The sequence below is a fragment of the Embiotoca jacksoni genome, unplaced genomic scaffold (assembly GCF_022577435.1).
Source record: "Embiotoca jacksoni isolate LCO1_2020_lvr unplaced genomic scaffold, fEmbJac1.0.p SCAF_35, whole genome shotgun sequence".
Lineage (NCBI taxonomy): Eukaryota > Metazoa > Chordata > Actinopteri > Embiotocidae > Embiotoca > Embiotoca jacksoni.
In genome coordinates this window covers 3,931,338-3,949,305 of record NW_027185387.1, presented here as the reverse complement: position 1 = coordinate 3,949,305, position 17,968 = coordinate 3,931,338, and the positions used below count along the sequence as shown (strand labels likewise).

General features: G+C 41.0%; 1 protein-coding gene across 1 annotated transcript in view; it reads left to right on the top strand.

The window, feature by feature from the left end:
• Positions 1–17,968, top strand: part of itga11a (integrin, alpha 11a) — a 62,673-nt gene that overhangs the window by 30,816 nt on the left and 13,889 nt on the right. Inside the window, exons 3-16 of the mRNA XM_069165743.1 lie at positions 2,679–2,791; positions 3,295–3,386; positions 3,642–3,756; positions 3,870–3,997; positions 4,224–4,372; positions 4,461–4,605; positions 5,018–5,183; positions 5,709–5,779; positions 8,529–8,673; positions 10,073–10,221; positions 12,069–12,212; positions 16,300–16,503; positions 16,658–16,788; positions 17,032–17,198. Of these exons, the coding sequence (XP_069021844.1) occupies positions 2,679–2,791; positions 3,295–3,386; positions 3,642–3,756; positions 3,870–3,997; positions 4,224–4,372; positions 4,461–4,605; positions 5,018–5,183; positions 5,709–5,779; positions 8,529–8,673; positions 10,073–10,221; positions 12,069–12,212; positions 16,300–16,503; positions 16,658–16,788; positions 17,032–17,198 (1,919 nt within the window). The remainder of the gene's footprint in view (positions 1–2,678; positions 2,792–3,294; positions 3,387–3,641; positions 3,757–3,869; positions 3,998–4,223; positions 4,373–4,460; positions 4,606–5,017; positions 5,184–5,708; positions 5,780–8,528; positions 8,674–10,072; positions 10,222–12,068; positions 12,213–16,299; positions 16,504–16,657; positions 16,789–17,031; positions 17,199–17,968) is intronic.

The window sequence follows — 17,968 nt, the reverse complement described above, 5'->3', positions numbered from 1 at the left end:
CTTTCTCTGGCTTTTACAAAACCATTTAAATGTAACATAAACAAATTCGACACATTTGCGGATTCTTTTTCTGTGATTGCAGAAAGAATTAGAAGGACAGTTTGCTCAATTGTAGCTGATATTACTTTGATAAAAATTAAACATCAAAGCCTCACATACTCTGCTTTTAGTATGGCATGTTTCTAAATGCTGATATTGTAGTTTCTACTTGGGTTTCAGGCAAAGCAGCTTTAAGAGTATATATAGGTTGTATTGTGTGCACTGAGTATTCAAATTCACAAAGGTAGTTTGCCTGTGTCATGTTATCTGTTGAGATATCTTAAAACCTGAGGCAACTGGATGATGAATCTTGTGGCAACAATGCAGCATTGAGACATACAAAACGGTGATCCATTTAATGTAAAGATTAAATGTGATACAACAGACACACATCACAAGATATGAAACCCATTAATGGCTGAACATAAAGAGATCATTAATAAAGAATAAAATGGCTTTAACACACTTTCATGTGTTTAAAGAACACAGATTTCTTATCTATACTTTTGATTTATAGGCCTCCTCGAGGTCTTTATACCCTCCATCAGCCCTGAAGTCCCACCAGATGACTTATATCCTCCATCCCATCCAGTCATCTAAAACCCTCTTTTGGCATTTGTAAGACCACGCTGAACCCGCAGAGGAAACCTACTGTGAAGTCAAGTGTAGGACTGGCTCCTCACAAACACTATGTCACAGGAAAAGAATGTCGAGCACTTAGCGCTGCTCTTTGAGGACATTTAAATCCAACGGTGGTCTGTAATGGCAAAATTGCTCTCATTGGATTTTATTCATCTGACAGCCCTCATTAAGTTAAATAGTTATTTCCCTCAGGCATCCCAATGAAAGCATCATTGCTGCAGTGATTGGTGGGTTAAGAGACCTTTAAAGAATCGAGTCATCGGAATCCTTCAGTCAGGCTCTAAATCCAGCACTTAACATTGACAATTAACATTCATATATGGCTATTATGACTATGTTATTAATGATTTACATTACTTGGCTACAGCCTGTGCCAAAGCACTTATATATTATTCTTGACTTAAAAGTCTGAGTTGATTTGCAAAGAAATTTGATACCGACACTCATGATCCACACTGAATGAAACTTTCTGGAGCTTCGCAGTAGTTCGGGCAGGCATTGAGTCTGTCACGAGCTTCTGTCCCATCCAATCATTCAAAGACTCCAGTCCATCCTTCCAATTAGTGCGCTTTATAACCGTGCCAGTGTTCATCAATTCTCCCCAATCCATGCTCTCCACATCGCTTCACAATGACCTGCTGTGGAACCGCTGCTGATCTCCCCCAAGTTTTCTCTTTTTCATATTGTATAAATATATTCAAACATTCCTGTGGCTCCAGCCTAAGATTGACATATTTGGTGCTGAACAACTACTGGTTGAATCAATATAATATTTGGCTCACATGTCACCTCCAATAAACTGTAATAACTGAGGTGAGTCCCTGAATTCGAGCCAGGCAGCATCCACTCCTTGGTTTGTGAAGTGCCGTGTTGAAGCCTTAAATCTGGCATTTTGGTTGTGGCCCGGAAACATGGCTCTCCTTGAGGCTTAACATCGAATTAATGATGGAACTATTTTTAGAAGAACCACCAGCACATTGATCAGAAGGAGTGAATTTTGCCAGTCGCACCATAATGACTTGTGGAGAAAAATGTATTGACTTTGTATTTCATAAGAGAACTTGATATTTTTTCAATGGGAGTCTATTGAAGTCAGAGGCTTTCTGGCCCAGCCCCTAGTGGCTCTCAGTGGTATGGCACTTTAAGGCACTGCTGCAGTGGATTAATTTTTCAGACCCGAAAACTAAAACCATTCTTATATACAGTCAATGATTCGAGCACTTTCAGACTTTCAGGCTTTCAGACTGTGAGCGGTCACATCTGCTGCTGTCATCCAGAAATCTCTGCGTGTCATTCAGATAACTGAGACACCTGCAAAATCAGATCCCTTATCATTTTCCAAGCTGTAGTCCAAAAAGTTGAATCATCATGAAATCTGAAGCCAGCAGCTCAGAGCTGTGCAGGCAGCCGCCCTCACTCCCTTTTGCCTAATTTCTGCGGCACATCTACATTGAAAACAGTAGAGAGGGTGGCAGCAACCACACATGTATGTTTAGTTTAATAATCACATTACTAAATAAAAATGAGAAAATTGTGCTGAGATACTTATTTTTGACAATAAGTCATGTCTATGTGATGTTCTGTGTTTTATCTGGACCTGAATCTATAATAAAGTTTTGAATTGAATTTAATGTAAATATTCTAAGGAGATCCGGTTGTATATTGAGGATGTAACACTTCAGAGAAGACCGTTTGTGCCGGCCAGCTACTGGCTGTCACTGTGTGGAAGTGTTTATGAATATGAGGTGTAGAGCTGCTGGATGTGATTAAACGCAGTTACTTCCCTGGAAAACTAAAGGTTTAAAATCTTCTAGATCGGTCCGTGGGTTTTGTTTGGGTCACTGATGGTAACAGTTAACAGTTAGATTCCCAGAGAGAGTTTACTGCTGACAAAAATTTAACTGTTTACGGACAATAGACAGCGACTGAGTCTTGTGTAAAGCACACTTTAATACTGTTGAACACTGAAGTAATTCTAACTTTTGTATTCTTTGCAGGTTATTAGTCGGGGCCCCGTATGAAATGAATGGCCCTTACCAAACAGGAGATGTTTATAAATGCTCACTGAGCAAACGAACCAACGGCAATGGCTGCTCCAAGCTCAACTTAGGTACAGTATCACAAAACTCTTTTTTTTTTTTACCAGGAAATACCAATACTCTGCATACAGTATCAGACAATCATGGATGGTCAACATCTGGATCAATGTGTTTGCATGTATGGTATAGGTGTTGATCTGCCTGCTTGCTTTTCTGCATGTGTGTCATTAAGCACCACGGTGACATGTGTGAGGCAGAAGTATGGGTACCATACCAATCATTCCCCATTATATTATAAAAAAAAAAGAAAACCGGTTTCCGCTTGTGTGTTTTACCACACGTTTTACTGTGTGTCTCCTCAGACGGGTTGCATGTGTCGTGTCGGTTAGGTACTCGCATGAAGTTTTGTCGAGTAAACATTTACAACTGAGGATGTAGACGCAGCTTTAGCCCGGCCAGACAGCAATAACAAACCAAAAGTCCCAGATGGCGGGACTTCTGTTTGCTCTGCATATTTGTGTATGTCTGAAATTGCATCTGAGATCCTCTCAGTGAAATTCTTTTTGCCCTCAAGGAAGGATATCTTTGACCAACGTGTCTGAGCGAAAGGACAAGATGAGACTGGGGATGACGCTGACATCTAACCCTAAAGATAACAGCTTTGTGGTGAGAAGGACTTTAAAACTCATGGGATCCATCTCTGTGACATATAATGCACAGTAGTGGTCTGTTGCTGCAGACTTTTTTTTAGTAAGTAAGAACACATTTAATAACACTGCTGACTTTAAAATGGAAAAAAGAGGTACAATCTGTCTTTTTATTACTTCTGCCCTCCCTACAGAAAATCTCTGGCAGCATAAACGTTTTGTAATACGCTGAGGTTGATAATGTTGCTTGTATAAATGCTTTTTTTTTTCTCAGGCATGTGGGCCGCTATGGTCCTACGAGTGTGGCAGCTCCTACTACAGCACTGGCATATGCTCCAGAGTCAACGCCAGCTTCAAGTTCTCCAGAACGATCGCGCCTGCCTTTCAGCGTAAGCTTTAAAATATCATTCGTATTTTGACAAAGATTCACCAATGGTCGCAGTCACAGCAGGGAGATTATTCCCCTCATTTATGAACATCTGCTTTCTCCTATTCTTTCCAGGATGTGAAACCTATATGGACATAGTGATCGTTCTCGATGGTTCCAACTCCATCTACCCCTGGTACGAAGTGCAGGCTTTTCTCATCAACATTCTTCAGAAGTTCTATATCGGACCAGGTCAAATACAGGTGTGTAAGAAAGGAAAGAATACTAAAGGAAGATACAAAAATTGATTGATAATGTTCCCTGTTGGATAGATCTAAATCCTGTACTTCATTTACACAAAAGTCTTTTCGAGTTTGTTTTTTATAGGCCACTCATATTTCACCTTTAATTATTATTGCAATTAACAGCAAGAAGACCGAGCTCTTATTAATTCTCAGCGATCACTATCATTGTGTTTCTTTCGGGCAGGTTGGAGTCGTTCAGTACGGCGAGAAAGTGGTCCATGAATTCAAACTCAGCGACTACAAGTCAGTGGAGGAGGTGGTGCAAAGGGCGCGCAGCATCAACCAGCGAGGTGGAGAGGAGACCAACACAGCTCTGGGCATCAACATCGCCCGGTACAGTAGATCACTGCATACAAATGAGCACCATTACATCACCGGTCTGTCATTTACTTCACTAAACGTATCAAACATGCTCTCTCAGCTCACAAGCTTTCAAACAAGGAGGTCGTCGTGGCGCCAAGAAGGTGATGATCGTGATAACTGACGGAGAGTCACATGACAGCGCCGACCTGCAGCAAGCCATCGAGGACAGCGAGAAGGATGGCATCACCCGCTATGCCATCGCTGTGAGTCTGCAACGTTAATTATCCGCCTGGGTTAGAATTGAGTTTTGGCTTGGTTTCCTGATGGTTGGTTTCCAGTGCAGCACTGAAACACCACCAGCTCTACTCATATGCTGCAGTTATAGGTGTAAATGATCTCCTCCTGACCACATAGCTGTTTGGCTTGTGCTACTGCCACTATGGCAAATGGCACACAGCTGGCCATCAAAGAAAAAGACTGAAATAATTTGGTGGAAAACCAACTGGAATTGGCGACAGCACTGGCATCGATGTAGAAAACCCCAAATCCTCTGAAACCTTCTCAAATGTTATCCTGTTAAAATGGCTGTTAAAATGTGGCAGATTCATTTCACACTGGTTGACACTCAAGAGCTTTGAGCACACAGTGACAGATTGTTTCATCGAATCTCCACAGGTGCTTGGCTACTACAACCGTAGAGGAATCAATCCTGAGGCCTTCCTCAATGAAATCAAGTACATCGCCAGCGACCCAGACGACAAACACTTCTTTAATGTGACAGACGAGTCGGCGCTGAAAGATATCGTGGATGCACTCGGAGAACGCATCTTCAGTTTGGAAGGTTTTACTTGGCTTCGAAAAGTTCTTCTATATCTGCATGGAAATCTTTCAGCTCTTCTTGGATTGTAACAAAGTTAAACCAAAATAACCTCAAAAAGAGAGATTATCTGATTGTTGTATGAATTGAATGATATAATTTTTATCATTTTCTTTTCATAATCAATTCAATTATGGAGTTATTTATGAAGCACAAATACTGAAAAATGCAAATCAAAGCTCCCAAATGTTACTTTATTTCTCTGTTATATGAGTATGCTCAAATTAGCATTTTGAAAATGTCAACTTGCTCATTGTGATTGGCATTTTCTTAAAAACGTCAAACTTTTACAAGTTAAGTGATTTATTAATTAAATACATTAAACTGAATAAGAAAGTAATCATTTGTTGCAACCTGAAAATATCTCTTAAATCCCTTAAATGTTCACATTGAGGCTCCAATGCTTTTTAGAATAAGACTGTGGCTGGAAGATGAAGTCTCTCCTGCTGTAGTCGTTCAAACCTCTAAAAGACTGCCGTGTTTACACAGGAACCAGTAAGAACGGGACCGCGTTTGGCCTCCAGATGTCTCAGGCTGGATTTTCCGCGCACAACGTCGAGGTGAGTCTTAAGTTCTGCTACCACATCGTCTCATTCCGTCTGTCAACGTGTGCAACACCACACATTGTCTCAATTTCTGTTGCATCATAACTCCTCGACTTAATCTGCCATTTGTCAGTCTCCGGTCCCCCTTGAGGTGTCGGCTGTGTGGCCCCCGAGGTTTAGGTCTTCCTGATTTAGGAGCCACTGACTGCCTTTTTCCACCTCAGCCACGCAGTGATGGGAAATAAGACACCGCTTGTTCCCCGGGGAGACATATCAGTGAGACGCTGAGACGGGATCGAGACAGGCCAGCTTGTTTTTCCCCTTGACTCCCGAGCTGTTTTTGATTGTATCTTGAGAGCAGATAGTTGCAGGTGTGCTGGCTTTCAGAGTGACACAGCTAGAAGAGGAAGATAAGGCGCATCTCCACTGTACCTGCTCGTCTTACCAATTTGCTGATTTTCATTCCTCTCTTTCTTTGGCTCTTCAGAGACATTTGCTGATGCGACTGCTTTGATTTTCCAGTTCCACTTCACGGTGTGATTCGCTCTGGGAGAAATAAATATATCCAATTTATGATGAAAAGGGACATATATAGCAGCTGGGTGGCAGAAATGGCTGGAAACTGCGTCCACAGATTCCAGAGATGCTCTCCACCAACCTGAGTGTTGAGAGTAGGATAACTTATTGGAAAGAATGTCAGAGCTCCAGAGGAGAAAAACAGTCCTGAAGGCCCAGATGGTTTTCCTGAATGTGATAAGTGCCAACACTGAAGGCCGCTTATGTCATATACTTTGCAGACGTCTGTGTCTGCATACATACTGTCGCAGTTTCTTCATCTGCTGTTTGTTTACTGGAACTAAACAAAGGTGAAAATAATATCAAGGATGCGCATTTGTAAAATTGTGCAGCTCACAGCTTCTATGCAAAATTAATTCCTGTTCTAACCACAGTGACGAATATACATGACTTGTTTGTTCAGCTGGTATAATATGTATACATTCGATGTACACTGCTGTATGTTTATGTAAACCTCAGCTCCAGCCTCCTTCGGTAACAAATAGATGACATCCGAACTAAAGCAAGCTGAACCTCTATACATGCAACTGCAGTAGAAATAGGTCACTGGTTTATGAGCTTGAACTGTTTTGGAGTTTAATTTGTTTGCCATGGAGACCATTTTGACCAAAACAGATAACCACAGTGGCATAACGTCGCTGTTAGAGAGTGACGTAGTTGCAAGCGTGGTGAGCACACTGTTCCGTCTTTCAGGAAGGAGTCGCAGGCTGTCCAGCACGCGCTCGAACACTGGAAAGTGTGCTGTCGGCATATCTAGTACAGCAAGAAAAAGAAAAAAAACCGGAGCTCTTTAAGCAGAGGGAGCCTATAATTACAGTGTCAGGGATACAAAGTATGGTGAACCGTGGAATATAGAACATTTCTCCTCAATTCCTCCTCGGGTCTGAAGCTAATTGCACTGGCTTGTATGCTTCCATTGTTGAATGAGATGTTAAAATTACACTGATCAACATTCAGTGATTTGTACTAAAATTCAAGACAGCTTCCTTTGTGTGCGGTGGTTTATTATTATGTGAAAATGCGTCATTTATTCATAGTTTCTTGAGCAATAACAGGAGGTAAGGGGTTAACATCCCTGTGTTTCTGTGGAAGGCTTGTTGTGGCTGTTAAATAGGGTAATCAATCAAGATGGGTAATAATAGACGGCTCAAATGGAACAAAATGAGCCCTGGATAAAGAACCTATATTATATGCGTTGTAAACATGGGTTTTAAGATTACTTTTAAAGCTGGAGGACGTTCATAATCAAAAGGAGAGAAGGATTCACAGAGTGAAACGTCACTGGGAAAATGAATTCTGGAGGAAACTAAAGCTGTGTACTTTTTAAAAATTAAGTTAAATGTTTTTTATGTTCTTAATAATCTGTCTGTTTATGCTCGGGTTAGAGCTAGTACACTCCCTCTTCATACTGAAATATGCTGCTTTAGAAGAAGAAGCTCTGATTTTATTATTGATCCAGTGTGTGATCGGAGAGAACCATTTTGGTTTTTTTGCACGTGAAATATTGTGATCTTTTGTTTATAACCGTAAAAGATCAACTTGATAAAGATAAGTGAATTAAATTGTCTGAAATGGTTTTAAAAAATTTTTTTCAAAATAGTTACATATTTAATGAGTTCATGGCTGATTGGGTAAAAAAAAAAATTGTGTCGTTCAAAGCTATCTATTGATAACCTGTAAACATGGAGGTTTTTGAAGGTGCCTTATTTTCTCATGAGATGACAGGATACTTAAATTAAATTTAGTTCACTTATGCATTTTAAGATTGACGCTCGATTTGTATAAAAACCTGAATATGTTTTTGAAGCATAAAAGTGATCTTATGTACTGCAGGAGAGAGAAAGAGGTATAAACTGATTTGATTTTCCTCATATCCATTTAAAGTAATGCAGAAATGTAGTGAGACCCCAACTCAGAGTTTGTATTTGTCAATGTTACCAAGATAACATTTCACCACAAGTGGACACACACCATCATTAATCTGACTGAAACTAAGGTGAGCCAAACACACAGTCCGCACTCCAACATGGTGGTTAGACAGTATTATGTTCCATTAGTGTATTCGCATAATTTACAGTAATTACCATGCTGTATGCAGCTCTGGCAGTATAACCAAATAATTCTCTGTGACTCAGCTGTGAGCATAATAAATACATTGAGAAGTAATTTTACTGCACCTTACCTCCAGGATGGGATTCTGGTGGGTGCTGTTGGGGCTTACGATTGGAACGGAGCGGTGCTGAAGGAAACCCGACAGGGGAAGGTGGTCCCTCTAAAGTCGTCCTACACTCAGGAGTTCCCCGAAGAGCTCAAAAACCACGGGGCCTACTTGGGTGAGTGACACCATATAGAAATCTTGAAAGAGTGAAAAAAATCAGGATGACACGTAACCATATAGACTGCATATAAAGTGGACGGAGCTTCCGGGTCTGAGAAATTAGGCAAATGCAGAAGTGCCTTAAGCTGCGACACCACCGAGTGCCACTACAGGTTGGCATGAAAAAGCCTCCAGCTCCATAGACTCCTCTTCAACTTCTCTAATAAAATTAAAAGTCAATAAAGTTCTTCCACATGTTACCAAGGTTTTGCTAGCTAAAGTCACTCCTTCTTATTCGTTTTTTGTCGATCCATCTTAAAATCCCGTCATTAATAAAACAGTAAAAAAAAAAAACACTAAAAGATGCGTTTTTTGGGGGCGTGTCTGTTTGATTGATGTGCTGCAGTCAGTTTTCCGCTATCGGTGAGCAGGACGCATTGTCAGGTTTGTAATCAGTTCGAGTCAGATCGACCGATTGCTCCTCTCCAACTTGTCCAAATGGTCACTTCCAGCTCTATACCGCTCTGAACTGGCAAGATGGCGACGGGCAAAATCCAAATCCAAGTCTTCATAACAGCAGTTCCCAAACCAATGGGTGCCATCATTTTTGGTTGCTGCTTGGTTTTAACAATTAAGACAAGAGATGCAAGGAAAGTATAATGATGTTATTTTAAACTTGGAGACCTCTTGAGCTCTTTGCTCTCATGATCATCAGACTTTAGTTTCTGTTCACATCCTCTTTTTTTTGTTGGGAAGATATATGGCTGCCCTAATAAAAGACCTGTGGTTTAGCACCAGTTGTCCTAGCAGCAGCCCATCTCTATTAAAGTGTACCCATTGCTTGAGTGCTTCCCATCATATCCAACCTCATCTCAGTCCACCACCACAGACCTCTGCTTTCACCATCAGCGGTTTGTGTCTGAGCTTATCCACCAGGCTGCCAATAGAAGCCATTCTAGTCTCAATAGTAATATGAGGTGGAAGCATAATTTTGGACAAGCAGGGAGAAAGTTAAAGCTGTGGAAAAAAAAAGAGGTATAAAGATGAGAGATGAAGGGGGAAAAGTATACAGAGAGTAAGTGGAATTTTTAGTGGGAAAAGAAGGAATAAAGGAAATCTGAGAAACCTGAGAAACCAGAACTTCAAGTTCTGCGTAACTGAACGAAGCTCACTGAGTTTTCACTCCTCAAATTGCAACATTTAAAAAATGTTATGCAGATCACTGCTTTAAAATCAACCTAAAGAGCAGGTCCACCCCTCTTTGCATGTAAAACAAAAAGGAGCAAAGTGTAGTGCCTGATGGAGCTTAATAGGAATATCCTTCATTGGTTACTTTTTGTGAGGGTGTGTAAGACAAATCTACACACTTCAGCAGGTTGATATCTGTGAGTCAAGTTTGTGTTTCACGTCACCAGGTTATACTGTGACGTCTGTGGTGTCAGCCATAAACGGTCGTCTACTCGTAGCGGGAGCTCCACGATTTAACCACACTGGGAAAGTCATCATCTTCACCCTGAAGAACTCGGGCAACCTCACCATCCTGCACTCCCTCAAAGGCCAGCAGGTACTGTAGCATCCAGCACTTAGCATACTTTATATATTAAAAAAAAAAAGTCTATCCCAGATGGACATTGATGCAGTCCTAATGTGCTTTGGAGCACAGTGAAACATGGAGTGTCAGAAAATATTGTCCACTGCACTGAAACTGATGAAAAGCAGCTAAATTAGGGTACTTTAAGTTCCTTTGTGTTGATTTGTATATGATTACACTACAACAAGTTATTCTCATGTCATGGGTTTTTGTAGCACAGTTCCAGTTTACCCTACAAGTTGCTTTCAGCCCATCAGCAACACGCCCTGCTTTCTGCCAGTGGTGTTTTGATACCACCAGCACAAAGCAGAACAAATTTGGTGACGAAGTCAATTTATTTAAACAGAATCAGTGCAGTTACTGGATTTGTACGCAGAGACCAAGACGCAAGACATAAAAATGTACGTATTCTCCAGGTCTAACGAAGCGGAGCCAATGCAGTAGAGCTTTAATGTGCATTACCACTGGGGGCCACTAGGAGCTGGTTCAAAAAAACCTCTGGCTCCAATAGAATCCCATTCAAAAAGCGTCAAAGTCTCTCATGAAATACAAAGTCAATACATTTTTTCCACTCGTCCTTATGGTGTCAGTCGCTAAATACACACCTTTTGATCAGTGTTCTGGTGGTCCATCTGAAAATATGTCCCTAATTAATTAGATATTAGGCCTTAAAGAGAAAATATTCTATTCTAATGACAATGCAGATAGCTACAGCTTTTTAAAGAAAGAAAAAAACGTCCTCAAAGGGTCGTCTCCTAATGTTCTTCATTAATGTCCATGAAAACCAGGATCAGAACCAGCAGTGTGGTAAAGCCAGATTTTGGGCTAGATCTCTTCTCTGTGTCTGTTTTTTACATTTTGGTAAGGAGTATATCCTCTCTATTAAACTTTGGAAAACATTAGAATAATTCCAAATCATGAACAAATAAAATTAGATGGAATGGCCGGAAAAATTATCATGACGTCATATTTTTCAGTGGAAAAGACCAATAGCCAAAAGGATTTTTATTTTGAAATTTGAGCTCAATAAGACGTCTGTGCTCCATTACTCCCGTGCAAATGACATAAACTGCACCAGTGAACAAAATCACTGTAGATGAAGGGTTGAAATCTCCATTACCGTTTAGTTTTTTGTTCGATTTCATACTATAAATTATTGTTCTTCTTCTTATATATTTAAAATTCTATGATTTTGATTGTGCAGCAAATAATCTGCAGGGATTTAATCCTAATGTTTTAGTCACATCGAGTTTAAACAGGGTCATCATTTCAAGAGGATGTGGCTGTGTGTGATAATGACCGCGACACTCATAACTGGCAACTGTTCACAGGCCGTGAGTCTGAAGTCATCCTGCAGCAGCTTACATTGTATCCTGTCAGCAGCAGCTCATCCAGAACTGCAGATGTTTTTCTATGCAAAACTTTCTTGATCTCGCAATTCTCAAGAAAAGAGCTTTTTTATAGACAGATGTTTCTGCTCTGAAAACCAATAGATGATGTCGCATCCAGTGCAGTGACTGATCCAGGCTTGCTCTACGAAGCGCTCACAGGCTGAGCATCTACCAAATAAAAAGAAAAAGCAGGACTTAGACCACTTGCTGTGACTCAACGCAAGCCAACATTTGCTTACAATATTCAAGTTCAAAAGCCACAAAAAAAAAAAATAAATAAAAAATAAAAAATCATCAAACGCAAATAACACTCAGGGAGGAAGTATTTCAGAACACACAGTGATATTTAACACTGTTTATTGTTGCCTAGTAACAGGCAACAATAAACCTACTGATAAATGCTGAAGATCTGCCTTAATGTTGTTTCAGATTGGCTCCTATTACGGCAGCGAGATTGCACCTTTGGACATTGACGGAGACGGTATAACTGACAACCTTTTGGTGGCCGCTCCGATGTTCTTCAACGCCGGCTTGGAGAAAGGAAAAGTCTACATCTACAGGGTCACAGAGCTGGTAGGTATAAACTCTCCCAACTAAAACAAATACACAGAGGCGGGCCACGTGCAGGTATTAATCAACTTTGAGTCAAACAACACACGACACAGAACTGGGTCAGCACCTGTTCAAACTCCAGACGTTCCCAGTAATTTTTAACACACCTCACCAGAAGTGTCCAGTAACACACACACACTGCACCAGACTGTGTTGCATTCCAGCGCCACAGTTAACACAGGCAGACATTTGACACATGACCTTGTCCAGATTAAATGTGCAGATCAAATGAGAAGGAACTTTGCCATGCCAGCGTGCAGACTTTCATTCAATGTGTTCAATGAACTCAAGAGGAAACTATTCTGCCCCTTCCGAAAGCATTTCCAGAAAACCATTTGGAGGCGAGAAGTTTCTATAATAGAGGGAAACTTCCCGGCATTCCACGTCTGTCTTACTCGTCGGAATAATGAATGCTCTCAGCTGTTCTGAATAAATCAAACAGGCAGAGAAGAAGTATTTAAATATGCATTGCAGCCCAAACCACATCACAGGTGGCTGCCCCAGCATGAAAACAGAACACAAACAGAAATCGCTCTTTAAAAGTGTCTGTCATCGTCAGGACAGAAAGGCCACATGTTCAGGCTCATTAATAATCATGATGTGGTTGATTCAGGTGTTTCTGGAGATGATGCTCAGTGATACTGTTCTGGGAAACTACTTAAGTTTGGACTCCCCGGTTCAAAAATATGTCATTGTGGTCACAATAAATATTCAACATCCACAATATAATGCTACATACTTAACATTAAAAAAATTTCAAAAATTCCTTTTTATTGCATTAGTACACATATGGTGAGGCCAATTTTTAGATCTGCTATCAGGAATGTCAGCTTTAGGAGAGGTAATGCTGATCAGTCAGTCCAGACTAAAAATGTTTTCCATGTCCACCACCTCATTAGAATAGATGCGCATCAGCTTTCATTTAATCTGTGCAGTTATTTGAAGAATTGCCATGATTTTTGGTACATTTTGTATGTTAAATCTGGCTGTCATCAATATTTTTATGTCATGTCTTCTTGAGTGGGGAACGTGTAGCATGTGGTGACAAACAAACAGAATTAACACTCAAGTCTTCAGTTTCACTCATCTCTATGGAGCTTTACAGTGTCTTTTCACCTTTCCGATTTGATCTCACTGTCCTCCTCGTATCATTTTCTGCTGCAGTGGCAGCTGCATACAGCAAAAAGGCTCTAAAACAACACAATGGACGCACGCTGCCCAGCTAACCACAGTTAGCATCTTTTTGGTGAACCTGCATTTAGCAGAAAAACAGCTGAAAATATTCCCCTTTTGGAAAAGTGGAGGCCAGAAATAAACGTTAAAGGGAAATGAATACTTTTCAACATGGACCTGAAACTGGATCAGACAGCACATCAAATTTAGTCAAATTTATGGGGAACAGAAAAAGGCGCAACGAGCTAAATCTGGTGAGCATGGGTGCTGGGTGGCAAGCTCCAATTTTGTTGTTGCTGGTTTTCAATGCGCTGTGAGCAGCGAGTTGACACGTAGGAGAACCCAAAGCCCATCACGCCTCAGTTCAAGCCTTTTCTGCAGAATGTTTTCCCTCAGAGACCTCAGAACATCAGAGTAAATCTCTATGTTGACCGTCTGACCCTGACAGACGATCTCATGGCGCACAAACCAGAGAAATGTCAAAGAAAGCCCAGCTGGTTGCACTCCTAACCTGCCGCGTTTTCTACGGTCCTGAACAGTGACGTTCTGCCCCTCTTGAAACACAAATGCCACTGAAAGCAGCTCACCCAGCTCATTGCCTTAAATCCTTAGACTTTCTGAAGCGTTTTAATGTTGTGTTGACATCGTGTTTCTTCTGTACTCAAGGGGCTTAAATTTAGCTACTGCAGGTTTACCATCATCATTGGGAACATGTTTGTATGCTGAAGTTGATGCTGATGCTGCTTGGCTTTTGTCTTGTTTATGTACCAGATATTTTCCTGTTTTTTGTTCATTTCAACTCCTCATGAGAAGTTTGTCATGCCCTATCAGAAATGTATGGCTGGTAATGATGCGTTGGAGAATTCAGCAATCAGTGCAGCACTCATGGCTACAACCAGAATTTAAGGGTTAATAAAACTACGCCCAAAGCTGAACAAAGTTGCCTTCTGTCTGGCAGCTGGTCAAAAATACCATTTGATTTGCTGTCTAACACGTATAACTGTAGAAGTTGCACTTTTAACTTAATCCCGAGCCACTGCAGAATGGTCGTGACCCTTCATGGCCTCCTCACAAAACACATGTTTCAAATTTAAAGAGCACTGAATGTATTTTTCCCCGTTACTCTATCAATCTCCCTCTTTGTCACGCATGCACACATCAGGTAGCCGAGAACCAAAAGCTACCTTCCTAAATCAACTCCCTTCACATTTAGTCAACTGAAAAAACAAGTGATCTCATATTTCATCTCACAGCCCTAAATTATATTAGGAACTGTGATGCCAAGTGGAGCAATGATATGCATCACTACTGATGGACTCGAGTATTTGGCTCCAGTTTGTCCGATTGCTTTCTTTGAAAAACTTTCCAGTCGGGTTGCCTCTAAAGACATGGATATCTCCCATCTGACTTAACACTCGCTAAGAATAGGACCTCAAATAAATATGCTGAAGCTATGTGGCATTCTTTAGTTCTTTTACTACCCGGAGGTAAGATTCCTCACTCTTTTGTTGCCAGATGTTTAAGATATTTCAGTTCAAACAGGAAGAATTAAAAAAGATTGTGGAAAACACTGAAGCTGATCCAAACTCTATCTTCCATTTGATTAGAAGAAAACCTTGTTTGTTGCTTTTCCTGTAGAAATGACAACATGATAAGTTGTCTAAAGATGCTTTTGAAAAAAATTAAACAACAAGCCCATCTGGATGGAAGGCAGAGAGAACAATCACTTCTTTGGTCTCGTTGTGAGATGTCTATATAAATGGATGGCAGATCATTTAACGAACAGATCGGCCCTCATAGTCTAAAACAAAGCTGTGCCAGAAGGCACGGATCCCTCCGGTAAGTAGGACATATAGTACAAGAGGACTTTCTTCGACTAACGAACAGTAAATATGTTATTCAAAAAATTTCCTTTTGGCGTACACTTTGGTTTCCAACAAAGCTTTTGTGCTGCCTGGCTTGTTTTGGTGTGTGTATTCATACTATATGAATAACACATGCATACTGTAAAGGCTCTCTATGCATGTGCACATCACATTTCCTTTGAAAATATATATCAATAGTATCTGGATGATCAGGTATCCTCTGTGATCTTAAAGCCCTTGCAGGATAATTGCGTATTTTGGGTACAAAGCGCTATGAGTGACTTGGTAGTAGCTGGGAGACTTGAGCTCAGACAGTGAGCCCCGTTGTGGATCTGGAAGAGGTAAATGTTATCTCTGGGACAGAAATTGATTTCTACATCGATGAAAGTGTTGCAGTTTTTCTCGCAGTTTCCTGGTAGAGTTGAGTTTTGAGAATCTTTTTTTTTTTTTGTCTTGCAATGTGCCACGGTTCAATCCCCGGCTCCCCCTGTCCACATGCCTAAGTGTCCTTGGGCAAGACACTGAACCCCAAGTTGCTCCCAATGGCAAATCACTGGTGTGTTTTTGTTAATTGGTGTGTGAATGTATTCCTGATGGCGAGCACCTTGCATGGCAGCTCAGCCTCATTAGTGTGTGAATGTGTGTGTGAATGGGAAACAGTGTAAAAGTGCTTTGAGACCGCTAAGGTGATAAAGCGCTATACAAATGCAGAGCGTTTACTATTTACCATTCATGATGCAGCATTAAGTAAGTTGCTCATACATGGCCTGATGGCTGGGATAAGACTGAAGCTTTGAAAACATGAAAGGGTTTTTATTCACTGACCTTGTTTGTTGCTTTGCATTTATTGAGATGAGCAGCCAGATATCCCGCTCTGGGAAATCTATATTATTCCTCAGGGGGCAATTTTTATAAAGTGAGAACCAAAACAAATTATGAAAGACTTTGATTCTCTGTGTAACATATACAACTTTTATCAGATATATGTATTTTTTCTTTTCAACCCTCAGAATCGTTTCATCCTCGAAGGGGCGTTGGAAATCCATAACGGAGGCCAGAATGCTCGCTTCGGATCATCGCTCGCTCCTGTCCCCGATCTGAACGGCGATGGCTTCAACGACTTGGTGGTGGGAGCTCCACTGGAGGACGACCACAAAGGAGCCATTTATGTTTTCTTCAGCCAGCACAACAGAATACTGCGCAAATATAAACAGGTACAGTAGGCGGTGTGTTGCAGTCTACCAGCTACATCGACACTTACATATTCCTGCTGATCATTTTCCAAAACATGTCATAAGTTTTTAATTTCATTTATCACCTTCCAGTCAGCCACGTATGCTTATTTCCTCCTTTGCGTCTTTTTTTCAGAGAATAGCTGCAGCAGATTTGGCTCCCGGCCTGCAGTACTTTGGCCGTAGTATCCATGGCACAATGGACATGAACGATGATGGTTTAGTGGACCTGGCAGTAGGTTCCCTTGGCGCCGCCGTTCTGCTTTGGTCAGTATTTCACCAAATAAATAATGCTGTTGTCAAAAACATAACAGACTGTTGTTGCAGTTATTTCAACAGGCTCAACTTTTTAAATGAATTTCATCAGATATTTAAAGATTTCTGTTTTATCCTTGTTGTGATGAAGTCATTATTACATTTAAAAATTTTTTTATCCCCCCTCTCTGTGAAAGTATGTTATTCTTCGGCTCATCGGTTTTCTTCATCTGTAACACCTTGATGCCCTCACAGGTCAAAGAGTGTCGTCCGGATATACACCATCGTCCGCTTTGAGCCCAGTAAGGTCAACATATTTGTCAAAGACTGTCAGAGAGGTGGCAAAGACGTGACCTGCATGTCAGCCATCGTTTGTTTCAACATCACTGCCAGGACAGCCCCCCCTCCCACACAGGAAATTGGTAAGCCAGCAAAAATAATCCACTGCTGTGGAAACATTTAGTAAAGTTTCTTCCCCTTGACTTTACCCGATGTCATCATCTTCCCAATGTAAATGCATCCATTAGTGAACCACAGCAGTTTATTTATTGCACATCCTTTCAAATGTATAGATAAAAAACAAACCTTAAGAGGAGAAAATAAATGTTTCGTACTCAAACTGCTAGCGTTTAGTAAAATTTCTTCTCTAACCTTTAACAGACCTTTTTTACTGAAACGAGAAGTGAAATATTTTTGGGATCCAAAGCTGCAGTATAGTTTAACTATTGTTTGGATGATAGAATGAAACATGACAGCTTTGAAGTGAGAAAAGGCATTCATCCCTTTTGAATATATATCCTTCATGTCCTGGCTCCAGTTGACTTTTCAGCATGTGGCTGCCTGTAAAAACTCTGATGGCTCATTCCATGCAGAGTGGCGCCAAAGCAAAATGTTTCTTTACTAACAGTAAGAGATTCTGATCTCACTGCTGTTGCTCTGCCAAAGCTCCTTCTGTGTGCTGCCCTCAAAACCGGTATATCTGACCCACTGGGGTGCGATCAAATGTTCCTTTTAGTGGCGGTGAAAGCACGGAGACAACTCGTGTACTGCGCCACCAAAAGTCACCCACCTGCTATAATCTGCTCACAATTTGTTCGAAGAGCTGGTGGGGGGGGGGGGGGGGGGGTGGAGCGTGTTCTGAGTTAACCTCTTGACCCTCCGACATCCTTATCAAATCTATCAGATGGGCCAA